This window comes from Macrobrachium nipponense, chromosome 20 (genome assembly GCF_015104395.2).
Source record: "Macrobrachium nipponense isolate FS-2020 chromosome 20, ASM1510439v2, whole genome shotgun sequence".
Taxonomy (NCBI): Eukaryota; Metazoa; Arthropoda; class Malacostraca; order Decapoda; family Palaemonidae; genus Macrobrachium; species Macrobrachium nipponense.
This window is the reverse complement of record NC_061089.1, coordinates 50,798,602-50,815,100: the sequence shown is the minus strand read 5'-3', so window position 1 is coordinate 50,815,100 and position 16,499 is coordinate 50,798,602. Positions and strand designations below refer to the sequence as shown.

General features: G+C 44.5%; 1 protein-coding gene across 1 annotated transcript in view; it reads left to right on the top strand.

Moving 5' to 3' along the window:
- Positions 1 to 765: 765 nt before the first annotated feature.
- Positions 766 to 16,499, top strand: part of LOC135225797 (biogenesis of lysosome-related organelles complex 1 subunit 6-like) — a 33,645-nt gene continuing 17,911 nt past the window's right edge. Inside the window, exons 1-2 of the mRNA XM_064265291.1 lie at positions 766 to 980; positions 1,386 to 1,387. Coding sequence (XP_064121361.1) covers positions 810 to 980; positions 1,386 to 1,387 — 173 coding nt within the window. The 5' untranslated portion in view covers positions 766 to 809. The remainder of the gene's footprint in view (positions 981 to 1,385; positions 1,388 to 16,499) is intronic.

Sequence of the window (16,499 nt, the reverse complement as noted above, 5' to 3'; positions counted from 1 at the left end):
GATGAAAAAGTTACATGGCAACACTCGCTTGTGTTATCGAGTGTGGCAACTTGAGTGAAAGGGAAGTTAGGGTACGAAATTTTGCCTTCATTGCATTTCTTGGGCAGTAATCATTGCACCTGGGCAGTAATCATCGAATGCATTGTATGATCTGACGCTGTGGTTATTACAATTTTAAGTGAAAAAAAGATGTAACCATGAAACCATGTTTGTTTTTTTTAGAAATACAAGCATGAGCATGTAAAAAAGCTTCTACAAAAGTATAACTAACCATTTTGTAATTTTGTTTATCTGTGCTTCTCTTCTGTCTTCTTTCTTTTGAGATATTTCAGTTAAAAGTTCATATGTGAAGAGGAATGATTATACTAGCCATGTGAAGTATGACCCATTTACTTTATGTTTATTTATTAAATTACAGAAAAAATCGGTTTGGTTAAGCTTCTCGGTAAAGAAGGGGTTAAAGGTAAAGTTTTATAACTAAGTGAAAATGTGTATGATGAGGATGAAGGGATTTTATAGCTTAGCCTTTTTACAGAGATATTTTAAAACTAGTCCACAGGTCTTCCACTTGTATTGCAGAAGAGGGCAAAAATGTACATGTCGTTGATTAATTAGGAAAAGTTCTATACTGCTTGAAAATTTTATCGTTAACAGCCTGCAATTGTTGTATCTTCTGAAACACAGTTAAAGACTTGCTTATAACAAAATGTAGTTTGGCACTCTATGAATAAATTAAGTTATTCTAGCATATCGGATATCAAGTGTATCCATATCATGTTTCAATTTTTAATAATTTCAGGTACTGAGAAATGGCCAAGGAAGTCTCTCATGAGATTTTTCCACCAAGGGACAATTCAGAACTCCATAGTCAACAAAAGCATGGGAACCAAGATATGCCTCCAGCACTTGTGATAATGAAAGCTTTGATATATGAGCACCATCAAAAGCTAGCTCCCATAGAATCAAAATTAAAAGAACTTGTAAGACCAAAATCACTTCATGTTATTTTAGCAAATTAAATGGATAGTATTAATGCTGGTGTTGTCTCAAGTCTTCTCACACTTAGAAAATACAGTACATATTGCACTTACTAATTATGCTGATTTATCAACATGAGGGCTTAATTTTCATTCTCTTGTTAAAGTTTCATAGATTAAGTACTCCATATTATAACTGTTCAGTATTTAAACTTATGGATCATGTTCTCATTACATTCAAAACACTACATTATTATTATTATATGAAACTGAAGAAAATAATTGGAGCATGTGCAGTGTTTGAATTAAGGATTTTTGTAGATTAGTGTGATCATATTGTTGCAGAGACATTACTGACCAACATAGTATTGCAGAATAACTTTTTATGTGAAAATCAACCAACTACAGTTGTAGCCTGGAGATATACGTAGTTGCTGGATGTAGAAAGTGAAAAGGTATCCATGCACAGTGTTTTACTATTTTGCTGGCATTCTATTGAGCAGGATGCTGAGTATCCGCATTGCTTTTTACAAATAATGTAATTATTATAAAATCATATGTATGAAAATACAAAATATTACCTCCTTGTGTAGTGTCACTACAGACCAGCGAACTGCTACTGTATATTTACATTTTGTACATGCAACTTCCCCGGCAGATATATACTTAGCTTATGTCTCTGACGCTGACAGAAATTCGAATTTCGCGGCACACGCTGCAGGTAGGTCAGGTGATCTACCCCCCTGCACCGCTGGGTGGCAGGAGAATAGGAACCGTTCCCGTTCTAGAACCAGATTTTCTCTGTCGCGGTAGTGTCAAACATATGTTGTTGCCTACCTCCTGACTTGATTTCGTTTTTCATCGCCATCGATCTTCTGGGCTGTCTTTTGCAGGGAAGTACTGGGTCTTTGGTTCGGCATACGCTTTTATTAACTTTTTTAATGAATTTGGCTTCGAAATTTCGAAGAATATATGACGTGTAACTACCGAAATTTTCGGTAGACACTCACATAGTTTGCAAGAAAGGGAAATATTAATATTTATTCATTAATATGTGTAATAAGTGTTAGAATTGATTGAGGAAATATACTGACTTCCTACTTTAGGGAGTCAGTAAAGCATGTAACTAGATACGTTTTCTTTTAAAAGTTTTTTAGAAACTCGTACTAACGAGCAATTAGAGTATTAACAGTACTAGTAGTGTTGCATCCTCATCACCTTCTTACTTCGCAGAAACTTCAAATTCATAATTGCAATTTGAAGACAAGGATTGGGCTCAAAATGCGAGCTATTGAAAGGTAAGAAGTGATTACTAGTGTTCCCCATTGCAGTGGAGGGTGCGTCTGATCGGCTCTGTCTCGCTCCCCCAGGCCTAGACCTCTTTCAAGCTCCCAAGCCCAGGGGAGAAGGAATGTCGAAAGCCGTAAGGGGGTTTCAGAGAATCCCCACCGGTCAGGCGTCCCCCTCGGCAGGTTCTGTAGAGCGTCCCAGACTGCCAAGGAGGAGCCATTGAAAACAGGCATCCTTTAAAAAAGTGCATCTCTTCATCTTACATCCGAAAAGACGAAGAAGGTATATGTTTTTTTGATGATCTAGCGCGTTCTCTGAAACTAAGAGAACACTGAGCAAGAGCCAGCCAGGAACTTAGGAAGCCGCGTTCCAGCAAGCTAGCGTGAGCCACGTTCCAACAGCCAGCAGCGAGCCGCGTTCCAGAAAACAGACTAGCGCGAGCCGCGTTCCTACAACCAAACGCGGGCCGCGTTCTAGCAACTGAGCGCGAGCCGCGTTCTAGAAAATTTTTTCTTGGCGCAAGGCGCCTTCAAAGAGACGAAGCGCCAGCCTGGCGCAAATTGCGCCAGAAAAACAGACGGCTAGAGCAAGGAGCCTTATAGTACAGTGGCAATCAGAACGATCCTTCCTTTGAACGTTTCCGGGCAAGAGGCTCTTTCTAAAAGGGGTCTAGTAGGCCCTCGGAACATCAGGGCGCACGGGACCTTCCACACAAGCGAACGTTCCAGGAGCGAGTCTCCTTTCTAGCGTGCGGAACATTCCAGGCGCGCGGAACTATCCAGGCGCTAGGCGCCAAGGAGCAGGCGCTAGGCGCAAGGAGCCAGGCGCCAGAATATTCCAAAATCTTCTTAACGAGAGAGAGGTCAGTCGCGAGGCTCCTCTTTGAGTAATGCGGACACACTCCTTCATTCATGCTCTTCCCTCGTTATGAAGAGGCAAGCGCTTTGGGAGTTTTTCTTATAAGAATCTCATCGACGTTTGGGTATGATGGCGGATAGGAAATATCTACTTCCTTCCGTAAACCCTACAGACGAACAGGAATTCTGTCTCTTCCGCGATTTATGAGGAAATCACGAAGATTTAAAGAGTTCCTGGATTAACTTCCTTCCTTAAGGAGATATATATTAACGAAAAGAACGAAGACAGTAAAAATTTTTCCTTTATCTGCCTCGGCAGGGAAAGAAGGTAGTTGAGTTGAGTATCTGCTGTATGAGAATACGATACGGCAAATCACACATACCGTAGTTACTTCTTTGTAGAGCAACTCAATTATCAGTATCCTTCCAGGAATTTCCTAGGAAGGACTACGCTTAAAGGGATTGTTAAGACAACACCTACTTAGCTTCTAGATTTATCGAAGTCTTGTTTCGCTTAAATATGCATTAATAAGAACTTCCTGAAGTTCGATAATTTTATAAGATTCCTTTATTTAATGGAGTAGCTGGCAACTCTGGAAGAGTAGGCCAGACGGCTAACGGAGACTGCTATCGCGCCTTAGAGAGTCGAGACCAACGCAGTAACATGTAGGTGGTGTCGGTCATGAGTGGTTGGTTACATGTTCTCTCTCTCCTGCGGGATGGAATAACTAACCGTTGTCTCTCCCCTACAATTCGCGGTTTTAGCCTCGGATTGAGGGGATAGTTAAGCAAACATTAAATAAAAATATTGTCTGCCTTTTGCTAAGAAGCTTTCAATAAGAAAGATATTACAACCTTTCAAGCGGAACTCTATATTATATGATGCTCTCATGCTTACGAAAGCATGGCTTATTAGAGTACATGCTTAGTGAGAAGATGAATGTAGTAGAAGAGAATTCACTTTAAGACTACGGTATGGTCAAGTCTTATGCGCATACCGAGGTTAACTACAGAATTCCTAGTATCCTTACAAAGGTTTCCTAGATTAATGCTGTTTACCACAATGTGACAGTATTATAAAGGGAGGATCTAATACGCAGAGCACGAAATAATATAATTCTCTCATCCTTTCGAGAAACGCACACAACCTTTTTAGAATCGGATATTGCTCAAGAGAAGATGGGTGAGTCGGATGGGAAACATTCTCTTAGTGGCAGAAGTTGTTTCCCTGAATGGACTATACTAGCTATATAAAAGTTTTTTCTACTAGAACGGAATTAACACGTGAAGGATGTCGGGTACCATAAGGGCACAGATGTTCTGGCACATAACCTTAAAAGAACTAGAAGGAAGCGCCAGCCTGGCGCAAAGCGTCAGAAGCGCCAGCCTGGCGCAAATTGCGCCAGAAGCGCCAGCCTGGCGCAATGCGCCAGAAGTACCATCCAAGATATTTTCTCGTTTTAGCGAGTTATTAACCTAAGAGTCCAGTAGTGGTTGGTTTGGTGTTTGCTTCTCACCTCGGTGGTCGCGGTTCGATTCTCGGCCATTCCATTGAGGAGTGAGAGATGTGGATTTTTTGGTGATAGAAGTTCACTCTCGACGTGGTTTTCGGAAGTCACGTAAACAAAAACACCATACAAACAAACAAACAAACCAGTAGCCTCTCGGAGGCTCGGTAACGGCAAGATTCGTTCTCCGATTTCGTTTACCCATTTAATCGGAAAGGGGTCGCTTACAAGGAATGATGAAATGATTTTTTTTAATCACTTAGGCCAATTCCACGACTCTCTCATATCGCAAAGAGCATCGAGAATCTCTTTTTTCGCCCCTGTTCGCGTTAACAAAAGAGAACCTATTTGGGAACAGACACGGAACGTAACGATCCTTAAAGGTTCGATGCAAGATTTTGCATGTCCGTGAGAACCTTCTCGATCGAAGATAATAACTGTTAACGTATGTCTAACATTTATTGAAAAGAGTTTGAGAACCCCTGCGGAAAGGAAAGTCTCATAGATCTCTTCGCAAGGTAGAAGACGAACAGGCTTCCTATAGACTGCTTCCTTTCCTCGAACCAAGAGAGTAGCACTATACGACATCTTTAATTTAAAGAAGGGGAATAAACTTTGGTCTTTTTTCCCCTAGTTATAAATTCTTAACAGATATTAAGATAAATGGGCGTCAAAGGGAAGAGAGGATGAATGCCTCATTTTGGCCTTAGAGAGGTTGGATTCACAGAAGTCACGTTCTTCTCACAGCATGTTTCGTAAGGCTTTTCCAAGAGTATCTGGATATTCTATCAGAATCTATTATAAATAGACCTGAAAAACCTCTCCACTCTGAGTCTTTCCACGTGCAGACTGACCAGAAGTGGACATGAATGAGAGGATTTTTCAAGGTAAATGGACAATAGTCATGGCTAAGACATAGAATTGCTGCAGATCGTGCTAGATGGAATGAGGAAACTGTCCTCTTCCGATACCTCTGTGAACCACATAGCGAGGTTTTTTTCTTCACTTTCAGAGGGAAGAATCACCTATGTATATATCTGCTATCAAAGAACGCAGTAAAAGGCTATACTCTGTCTCTACAAGGGGAATTAGAGATAACAGAGGATTAAGATCTTTGGGATCTATACGATACCGCAATACGACAAGAGTAGGATATCATGTATTTCGAATGGAATTTTTTTTTTGTGGCCACAGATTCCGTGTTCCGACAAAATGGAACTGCTCTCATCAAACTTCTTTGAGGAAGTTTATGAAGGAATTCTTTGTTTCTCTTAGCCCTAAACGACCAAGAAGACAATGTGAATTTTTTGTGCATTGGAATCTCGCATCAGATTCAATGGGAGACTCGGCAACGGGTTCTTTGCCAGCATAGTTATGTCTGGCAAAAGAACTAAAAAATCCCTCTATTCCTGACGCAACGCTTTCAGATAGAAGTTTTAGTTGCCCAGGCAGGGTACTTACATTTCATCTACAGAAGAAGAGATGGTTTAAAACGTTTGCCTACAGAGTCTTCGGGGTGCGATGAGGGCTCAAAATGCTTCCCAGAAGGTATTCAGAAGAATACAATAAGAGCTAGAAATCAGGGTTCCGCCAATTTCAGCTCAGTCTCTCCTTCGACTTCCAGACTCCTTCCCTTCCTTCTTGGGCAAGGATAGGGAAGATTCTGCAACGAGGAACCTCATCAACATGTAAGAAGAAGATCTCGTTAGCAAAAGAAGTGGTTCACGAAGGATCCTCCTCGGAGGAGGGACTCTTCTCTCTCGTATTGTTAGATATCTTGTCGTTCTACTGGGTGTAGCTGACTAAAATCACCTCCCCTTGCCAGGGGCCAAAAGCTCAAAGGGGAAGAATTTCTTTCCACCCTTCTCCAGTCTCCTGATAAACTATGTGGTGTTCAGGACTCTCGGACAATGTAGCGCCAGCCAAGCGCCAAATGCCAATACAGGCGAAAAACGCCAGAGGCGGACAGTTCCAAGGAACTCTGTCAAGGCCGGATACTGAGAAGGAGCGGGCCTCCAACCTGGCGCAAATGCGCCAGAGGCGAACAAATCGGACAGATATAGTGTCCGATGTGGACATCGCCAGACGCCTAGAGACTCTTCCAAGCTCGAAGCTCCCAGCAAGTGTGGAGGAGCCAAGCCAGGGCGAGGCGCCAGCCAGGCTCTAGGAGCCAGCCAGGCTCTAGAAGCCAGCCAGGCTCTAGGTAGCCAGCCAGGCTCTAGGAGCCAGCCAGGCTCAGGAGCCAGCCAGGCGCCATCCAGGTGCCAGGCTCCTTCAAGGCTAGGCTCCAGTCAGGATTGAGGATCCATCCAGGCGCAAGGCTCCTTCCAGTAAAGAGAACCTAAAGCTCTGTCCATGTAAGAGGGCTAGTCCCCCATTGATATGATACAGGTAAGGCTCTGCCATGTAAGTGGGTCAGCCCCCATTGGCACGATCAAAGAACGCAGTAAAAGGCATACTCTGTCTCTACAAGGGGAATTAGAGATAACAGAGGATTAAGATCTTTGGGATCTATACGATACCGCAATACGACAAGAGTAGGATATCATGTACTTCGAATGGAATTTTTTTTTTTTGTGCCACATTATGTGTTACCGACAAAATGGAACTGCTCCTCATCAAACTTCTTTGAGGAAGTTTATGAAGGAATTCTTTGTTTCTCTTAGCCCTAAAACGACCAAGAAGACAAGTGAATTTTTTGTGCATTGGAATCTCGCATCAGATTCAATGAGACTCGGCAATGGGTTTCTTGCCAGCATAGTATGTCTGGCAAAAGAACTAAATCCCTCTATTTTGTACATGCAACTTCCCCGGCAGATATATTACTTAGCTTATGTCTCTGACGTCCGACAGAAATTCGAATTTCGCGGCACACGCTGCAGGTAGGTCAGGTGATCTACCCCCCTGCCGCTGGGTGGCAGAATAGGAACCGTTCCCGTTCTAGAACCAGATTTTCTCTGTCGCGGTAGTGTCAAGCATATGTTTTTTTTGTTTTTGCTACCTCCTGAACCTTGATTTTCGTTTTTCATCGCCATCGATCTTCTGGGCTGTCTTTGCGGGAAGTACTGGGTCTTTGGTTCGGCATACGCTTTTATTAACTTTTTAATGAATTTGGCTTCGAAAATTTCGAAGAATATATGACATGTAACTACCGAAATTTTCGGTAGACACTCACATAGTTTGCAAGAAAGGGAAATATAATATTTATTCATTAATATGTGTAATAAGTGTTAGAATTGATTGAGGAAATATACTGACTTCCTACTTTAGGGAGTCAGTAAAGCATGTAACTAGATACGTTTCTTTTAAAAGTTTTTTAGAAACTCGTACTAACGAGCAATTAGAGTATTAACAGTACTAGTAGTGTTGCATCCTCATCACCTTCTTACTTCGCAGAAACTTCAAATTCATAATTGCAATTTGAAGACAAGGATTGTGGCTCAAAATGCGAGCTATTGAAAGGTAAGAAGTGATTACTAGTGTTCCCCATTGCAGTGAGGGTGCGTCTGATCGGCTCTGTCTCGCTCCCAGGCCTAGACCTCTTTCAAGCTCCCAAGCCCAGGGGGGAGAAGGAATGTCGAAAGCCGTTAAGGGGGTTTCAGAGAATCCCCACCGGTCAGGCGTCCCCTCGGCAGGTTCTGTAGAGCGTCCCAGACTGCCAAGGATAGCCATTGAAAAGGCATCCTTAAAAAAGTGCGTCTCTTCATCTTACATCCGAAAAGACGAAGAATGTATATGTTTGATGATCTAGCGCGTTCTCTGAAAACTAAGAGAACACTGAGCAAGAGCCAGCCAGGAACTTAGGAAGCCGCGTTCCAGCAAGCTAGCGTGAGCCACGTTCCAACAGCCAGCAGCGAGCCGCGTTCCAGAAAACACAGACTAGCGCGAGCCGCGTTTCCTACAACCAAACGCGAGCCGCGTTCTAGCAACTGAGCGCGAGCCGCGTTCTAGAAAATTTTTCTTGGCGCAAGGCGCCTTCAAAGAGACGAAGCGCCAGCCTGGCGCAAATTGCAAACAGAAAAAACAGACGGCTAGAGCAAGGAAGACCTTATTAGTTACAGTGGCAATCAGAACGATCCTTCCATTGAAACGTTTCCGGGCAAGAGCTCTTTCTAAAAGGGGTCTAGTAGGCGCTCGTAACTATCAGGGCGCACGGGACCTTCCACACAAGCGAAACGTTCCAGGAGCGATTATCCCTTTCTAGCGTGCGGAACATTCCAGGCGCGCGGAACTATCCAGGCGCTAGGCGCAAGGAGCCAGGCGCCAGAGTATTCCAAATCTTCTTAAGAGAGAGAGGTCAGTCGCGAGGCTCCTCTTTGAGTAATGCGGACACGTCCTTCATTCATGCTCTTCCCTCGTTATGAAGAGGCAAGCGCTTTGGGAGTTTTTCTTATAAGAATCTCATCGACGTTTGGGTATGATGGCGGATAGGAAATATCTACTTCCTTCCGTAAACCCTACAGACGAACAGGAATTCTGTCTCTTCCGCGATTTATGAGGAAATCACGAAGATTTTAAAGAGTTCCTGGATTAACTTCCTTCCTTAAGGAGATATATATTAACGAAAAGAAACGAAGACAGTAAAAATTTTTCCTTTATCTGCCTCGGCAGGGAAAGAAGGTAGTTGAGTATCTGCTGTATGAGAATACGATACGGCAAATCACACCATACCGTAGTTACTTCTTTGTAGAGCAACTCAATTATCAGTATCCTTCCAGGAATTTCCTAGGAAGGACTACGCTTAAAGGGATTGTTAAGACAAACACCTACTTAGCTTCTAGAGTTTATCGAAGTCTTGTTTCGCTTAAATATGCATAATAAGAACTTCCTGAAGTTCGATAATAATTTTATAAGATTCCTTTATTTAATTTGGAGTTAGCTGGCAACTATGGAAGAGTAAGGCCAGACGGCTAACGGAGACTGCTATCGCGCCTTAGAGACCAACGCAGTAAAATGTAGGTTGTCGGTCATGATTGGTTGGTGACAGTCTCTCTCCTGCGGGATGGAATAACTAACCGTGTCTCTCCCTACAATCGCGGTTTTAGGCCGGTCGGATTGAGGGGATAGTTAAGCAAACATAAAATAAAAATATTGTCTGCCTTTTGCTAAGAAGCTTTCAATAAGAAAGATATTACAACCTTTCAATGCTGTTTACGGTAGGTAACATTATTAAAGGATTCTAACGCAGCGGAACTCTATATTATATGATGCTCTCATGCTTACGAAAGCATGGCTTATTAGAGTACATGCTTAGTGAGAAGATGAATGTAGTAGAAGAGAATTCACTTTAAGACACGGTATGGTCAAGTTCCTTATGCGCATACGAGGTTAACTACAGAATTCCTAGTATCCTTACAAAGGTTTCCTAGATTAATGTTGTTTACCACAATGTGACAGTATTATAAAGGATCTAATACGGCAGAGCACGAAATATATAATTCTCTCATCCTTTCGAGAAACGCACACAACCTTTTTAGAAATCGGATAACTTGCTCCCCAAGAGAAGTTGGGGTGAGTCGGATGGGAAACATTCTCTTAGTGGCAGAAGTTGTTTCCCTGAATGGACTGTACTACGTATATAAAAGTTTTTTCCTACTAAGAACGGAATTAACACGTGAAGGATGTCAGGTACATAAGGGCACAGATGTTCTGGCACATAACCTTAAAAGAACTAGAAGGAAGCGCCAGCCTGGCGCAAAGCGTCAGAAGCGCCAGCCTGGCGCAAATTCCGCCAGAAGCGCCAGCCTGGCGCAATGCGCCAGAAGTACCATCCAAGATATTTTCTCGTTTTAGCGAGTTATTAACCTAAGAGTCCAGTAGTGGTTGGTTTGGTGTTTGCTTCTCACCTCGGTGGTCGCGGGTTCGATTCTCGGCCATTCCATTGAGGAGTGAGAGATGTGGATTTCTGGTGATAGAAGTTTCACTCTCGACGTGGTTCGGAAGTCACGTAAAAACACCATACAAACAAACAAACAAACCAGTAGCCTCTCGGAGGCTCGGTAACGGCAAGATTCGTTCCTGATTTCGTTACCCATTTAATCGGAAAGGGGTCGCTTACAAGGAATGATGAAATGAATATCACTTAGGCCAATTCCACGACTCTCTCATATCGCAAAGAGCATCGAGAATCTCTTTTTTCGCCCTGTTCGCGTTAACAAAAGAGAACCTATTTGGGAACAGACACGGAAAACGTAACGATCCTTAAAGGTTCGATGCAAGATTTTGCATGTCCGTGAGAACCTTCTCGATCGAAGATAATAACTGTTAACGTATGTCTAACATTTATTGAAAAGAGTTTGAGAACCTGCGGAAAGTCTTCATAGATCTTTTCGCAAGGTAGAAAGACGAACAGGCTTCTATAGACTGCTTCCTTTCCTCGAACCAAGAGAGGTAGCAATATACGACATCTTTAATTTAAAGAAGGGGAATAAACTTTAGTTCTTTTTTCCCCTAGTTATAAATTCTTAACAGATATTAAGATAATGGGCGTCAAAGGAAGAGAGGATGAATGCCTCATTTTTGGCCTTAGAGAGGTTGGATTCACAGAAGTCACGTTCTTCTCACAGCATGTTTCGTAAGGTTTTTTCCAAGAGTATCTGGATATTCTATCAGAATCTATTATAAATAGACCTGAAAAACAAAAACCTCTCCACTCTGAGTCTTTCCACGTGCAGACTGACCAGAAGTGGACATGAATGAGAGGATTTTTCAAGGTATATGACAATAGTCATGGCTAAGACATAGAATTGCTGCAGATCGTGCTAGATGGAATGAGGAAACTGTCCTCTTCCGATACCTCTGTGAACCACATAGCGAAGTTTTTTCTTCACTTTCAGAGGGAAGAATCACCTATGTATATATCTGCTAACAAAGAACGCAGTAAAAAGGCTATACTCTGTCTCTACAAGGGGAATTAGAGATAACAGAGGATTAAGATCTTCGGGATCTATTACGATACCGCAATACGACAAGAGTAGGATATCATGTACTTCGAATAGAATTTTTTTTGTGGGCCACAGATTCCTGTTCCGACAAAATGGAACTGCTCCTCATCAAAACTTCTTTGAGGAAGTTTATGAAGGAATTCTTTGTTTCTCTTAGCCCTAAACGACCAAGAAGACAAGTGAATTTTTTGTGCATTGGAATCTCGCATCAGATTCAATGGAGACTCGGCAATGGGTTCTTGCCAGCATAGTATGTCTGGCAAAAGAACTAAATCCCTCTATTCCTGACGCAACGCTTTCAGATAGAAGTTTTAGTTGCCCAGGCAGGGTACTTACATTTCATCTACAGAAGAAGAGATGGTTTAAACGTTTGCCTACAGAGTCTTCGGGGTGCGATGAGGGCTCAAAATGCTTCCCAGAAGGTATTCAGAAGAATACAATAAGAGCTAGAAATCAGGGTTCCGCCCAATTTCAGCTCAGAGTCTCCTTCGACTTCCAGACTCCTTCCCTTCCTTCGGGCAAGGATAGGGAAGATTCTGCAACGAGGAACCTCATCAACATGTAAGAAGAGATCTCGTTAGCAAAAGAAGTGTTCACGAAGGATCCTCCTCGGAGGAAGACTCTTCTCTCTCGTATTGTTAGATATCCTGTCGTCTACTGGGTGTAGCTGACTAAAAGCACCTCCCCTTGCCAGGGGCCAAAAGCTCAAAGGGGAAGAAATTCTTCCACCCTCTCCAGTCTCCTGATAAACTATGTGGTTGTTCAGGACTCTCGACAATGTAGCGCCAGCCAAGCGCCAAATGCCAATACAGGCGAAAAACGCCAGAGGCGGGGACAGTTCCAAGGAACTCTGTCATGACCGGATCTAAGAAGAGAGCGGCCTCCAAACTGGCGCAAATGCGCCAGAGGCGAACAAATCGGACAGATATAAGAGTGGTCCGATGTGGACATCGCCAGACAGCCTAGAGACTCTTCCAAGCTCGAAGCTCCAGCAAGTGTGGAGGAGCCAAGCCAGGCGCGAGGCGCCAGCCAGGCTCTAGGAGCCAGCCAGGCTCTAGAAGCCAGCCAGGCTCTAGTAGCCAGCAGGCTCTAGGAGACCAGCCAGGCTCTAGGAGCCAGCCAGGCTCTAGGAGCCAGCCAGGCTCTAGAAGCCAGCCAGGCGCCCTCCATCCAGGTGCCAAGGCTCCCTTCAAAGGACTAGGCTCCAGTCCAGGATTGAGGATCCATCCAGGCGCAAGGCTCCTTCCATGTAAAGAGAAACCTAAAGCTCTGTCATGTAAGAGGGCTAGTCCCCATTGATATGATACAGGTAAGGCTCTGCCATGTAAGTGGGTCAGCCCCATTGGCACGATCCGAGAAGGCTCTGTCGTGTAAGCGGGCTAGCCCCCATTGACATGATCCAGAAGGTTTGTCAGTCATAGGTCCCTACCTCGCTGAAACTCTTGAGGCATGCAGACTCATAGACAGTAATCATGAAGTCTTCTGCCAAGCTCCAGGCGCAAGGCGCCAGCCAGATGCAAGGCTCCAGCCAGGCGCGAGGCGCTAGCCAGGAGGGAGGAGCCAATCAGGCGCCAGCCAGGCGCGAGGCGCCAGTCAGGCGCAAGGCTCCAGCCAGGCTCTAGGCGCCATTCAGGCGCAAGGCTCCAGCCAGGCGCGAGGCGCTAGCCAGGCTCCAGGCTTCACCCCAGAAGAGATCTATATCAAAGAATGCCCTGGCCTTCTTTGAGACAATGTGATCTCCTAAGCACTTGACAATTGCATTGATGATTCCTTCAAACAGCTGAGAATTAAAAGTGCATGAAGTGCGAGCTTTTTCTGTATTCTTGTTCTTTCCTTAACATAGTCATAAGGACATATTAGCTGTCACATACGGGAGATGCAACTCTGTGTTGACTTCCCATATCCGAAGGATGTCAAGATAACCTACGAGAGATCCTTCTCTCTTGGTTGATACGTGTCTGCGGATACATTGCTGGATAGGGAGCCGATACTGATCCTTAACTAGTGAGTTAAATTTTAGTTAACGTCGTGTTTTTTCTTTGGGTTGTTTGAAAGGAGTTTGGGGATAACTCTTTTCAACTTAAGCACTAACCCTCGTGTTAGGATCAGGTGATCGGGATCGGTGTTGTGCTCCTTAATTATGCCACTAGGCATAGGCATATTGTCATGTAAGAGGCTCTGTCGAGTAAATGGATAAGACCCCATCCACAGGACCCACAAGAACTCTTAGCCATAGGTCACATCCTCGCTGAGGCTCTTGAGGCGAAGCAGATTCCTAGGCATTAGCCATGGAATCTTCTGCCTGAACAAGTAGGAACCAGGTTTTATTTATTATTACCTACAACGTATGTTGTTTACCTGTCTATTCAGTAAATAGTTGTCTCTTACCCACCACCAAGGGTGTCAATCAGCTAAGTATATATCTGCCAGGGAAGTTGCATGTACAAAAATGATATTGTTAGAATACAATAAAGTTTTGTACATACTTACCCGCAGATATATACGATGAATGGCCCACCCACCTCCCCTCAGGAGACAGGTGGAAGAGAAAATCTGGTTCTAGAACGGGAACGGTTCCTATTCCTGCCACCCAGCGGCAGGGGGGTAGATCACCTGACCTACCTGCAGCGGTGTGCCGCGAAATTCGAATTCTGTTGGACGTCAGAGACATAAGCTAAGTATATATCTGCCGGGTAAGTATGTACAAAACTTTATTGTATTCTAACAATATCATTTCCTGACGCAACGCTTTCAGATAGAAGTTTAGTTGCCCAGGCAGGGTACTTACATTTTCATCTACAAAGAAGAGATGGTTTAACGTTTGCCTACAGAGTCTTCGGGGTTGGCGATGAGGGCTCAAAATGCTTCCCAGAAGGTATTCAGAAGAATACAATAAGAGCTAGAAAATCAGGGTTGGCCGCCAATTTCAGCTCAGTCTCTCCTTCGACTTCCACTCCTTCCCTTCCTTCGGGCAAGGATAGGGAAGATTCTGCAACGAGGAACTTCATCAACATGTAAGAAGAGATCTCGTTAGCAAAAGAAGTGTTCCACGAGGATCCTCCTCGGAGGAAGACTCTTCTCTCTCGTATTGTTATGATATCCTGTCGTCTACTGGGTGTAGCTGACTAAAATCACCTCCCCTTGCCAGGGGCCAAAAGACTCAAAGGGGGAAGAATTTCTTCCACCCTTCTCCAGTCTCCTGATAAAACTATGTGGTTGTTCAGGACTCTCGGACAATGTAGCGCCAGCCAAGCGCCAAATGCCAATACAGGTGAAAAACGCCAGAGGCGGACAGTTCCAAGGAACTCTGTCATGGCCGGATACTGAGAAGGAGCGGGCCTCCAACCTGGCGCAAATGCGCCAGAGGCGAACAAATCGGACAGATATAAGGAGTGTCCGATGTGGACATCGCCAGACAGCCTAGAGACTCTTCCAAGCTCGAAGCTCCAGCAAGTGTGGAGGAGCCAAGCCAGCGCGAGGCGCCAGCCAGGCTCTAGGAGCCAGCCTGGCTAGGAGCCAGCCAGGCTCTAGGAGCCAGCCAGGCTCTAGGAGCCAGCCAGGCTCTAGAAGCCAGCCAGGCGCCTCCATCCAGGTGCCAGGCTCCTTCAAGGCTAGGCTCCAGTCAGGATTGAGGATCCATCCAGGCGCAAAGGCTCCTTCAGTAAAGAGAAACCTAAAGCTCTGTCATGTAAGAGGGCTAGTCCCATTGATATGATACAGGTAAGGCTCTGCCATGTAAGTGGGTCAGCCCCCATTGGCACGATCCGAGAAGGCTCTGTCGTGTAAGCGGGTTAGCCCCCATTGACATGATCCAGAAGGGTTTGTCAGTCATAGGTCCCTACCTCGCTGAAACTCTTGAGGCATGCAGACTCATAGACAGTAATCAATGAAGTCTTCTGCCAAGCTCCAGGCGCAAGGCGCCAGCCAGACGCAAGGCTCCAGCCAGGCGCGAGGCGCTAGCCAGGAGGGAGGAGCCAATCAGCGCCAGCCAGGCGCAAGGCTCCAGCCAGGCTCTAGGCGCCATCAGGCGCAAGGCTCCAGCCAGGCGCGAGGCGCTAGCCAGGCTCCAGGCTTCACCCAGAAGAGATCTATATCAAAGAATGCCCTGGCCTTCTTTGAGACAATGTGATCTCCTAAGCACTTGACAAGTGCATTGATGATTCCTTCAAACAGCTGAGAATTAAAAAAAGCGCATGGAGTGCGAGCTTTTCTGTATTCTGTTCTTCCTTAACAATATGTCATAAGGACATATTAGCTGTCACATACGGGAGATGCAACTCTGTGTTGACTTCCCATATCCGAAGGATGTCAAGATAACCTACGAGAGATCCTTCTCTCTTGGTTGATACGTGTCTGCGGATACATTGCTGGGATAGGGAGCCGATACTGATCCTTAACTAGTGAGTTAAATTTTAGTTAACGTCGTGTTTTTTCTTTGGGTTGTTTGAAAGGAGTTTGGGGATAACTCTTTTCAACTTAAGCACTAACCCTCGTGTTAGGATCAGGTGATCGGGATCGGTGTTGTGCTCCTTAATTATGCCACTAGGCATAGGCATATTGTCATGTAAGAGGCTCTGTCGGGTAAATGGATAAGACCCCATCGACAGACCCACAAGAACTCTTAGGCCATAGGTCACATCCTCGCTGAGGCTCTTGAGGCGAAGCAGATTCCTAGGCATTAGCCATGGAATCTTCCAGCCTGGAACAAGTTAGGAACCAAGGTTTTATTTATTTAGTACCTACAACGTATGTTGTTTACCTGTCTATTCAGTAAATAGTTGTCTCTTACCCACCACCAAGGGTGTCAATCAGCTAAGTATATATCTGTGCCGGGGAAGTTGCATGTACAAAAATGATATTGTTAGAATACAATAAAGTTTTGTACATACTTACCCGGCAGATATATACGATGAATGGCCCACC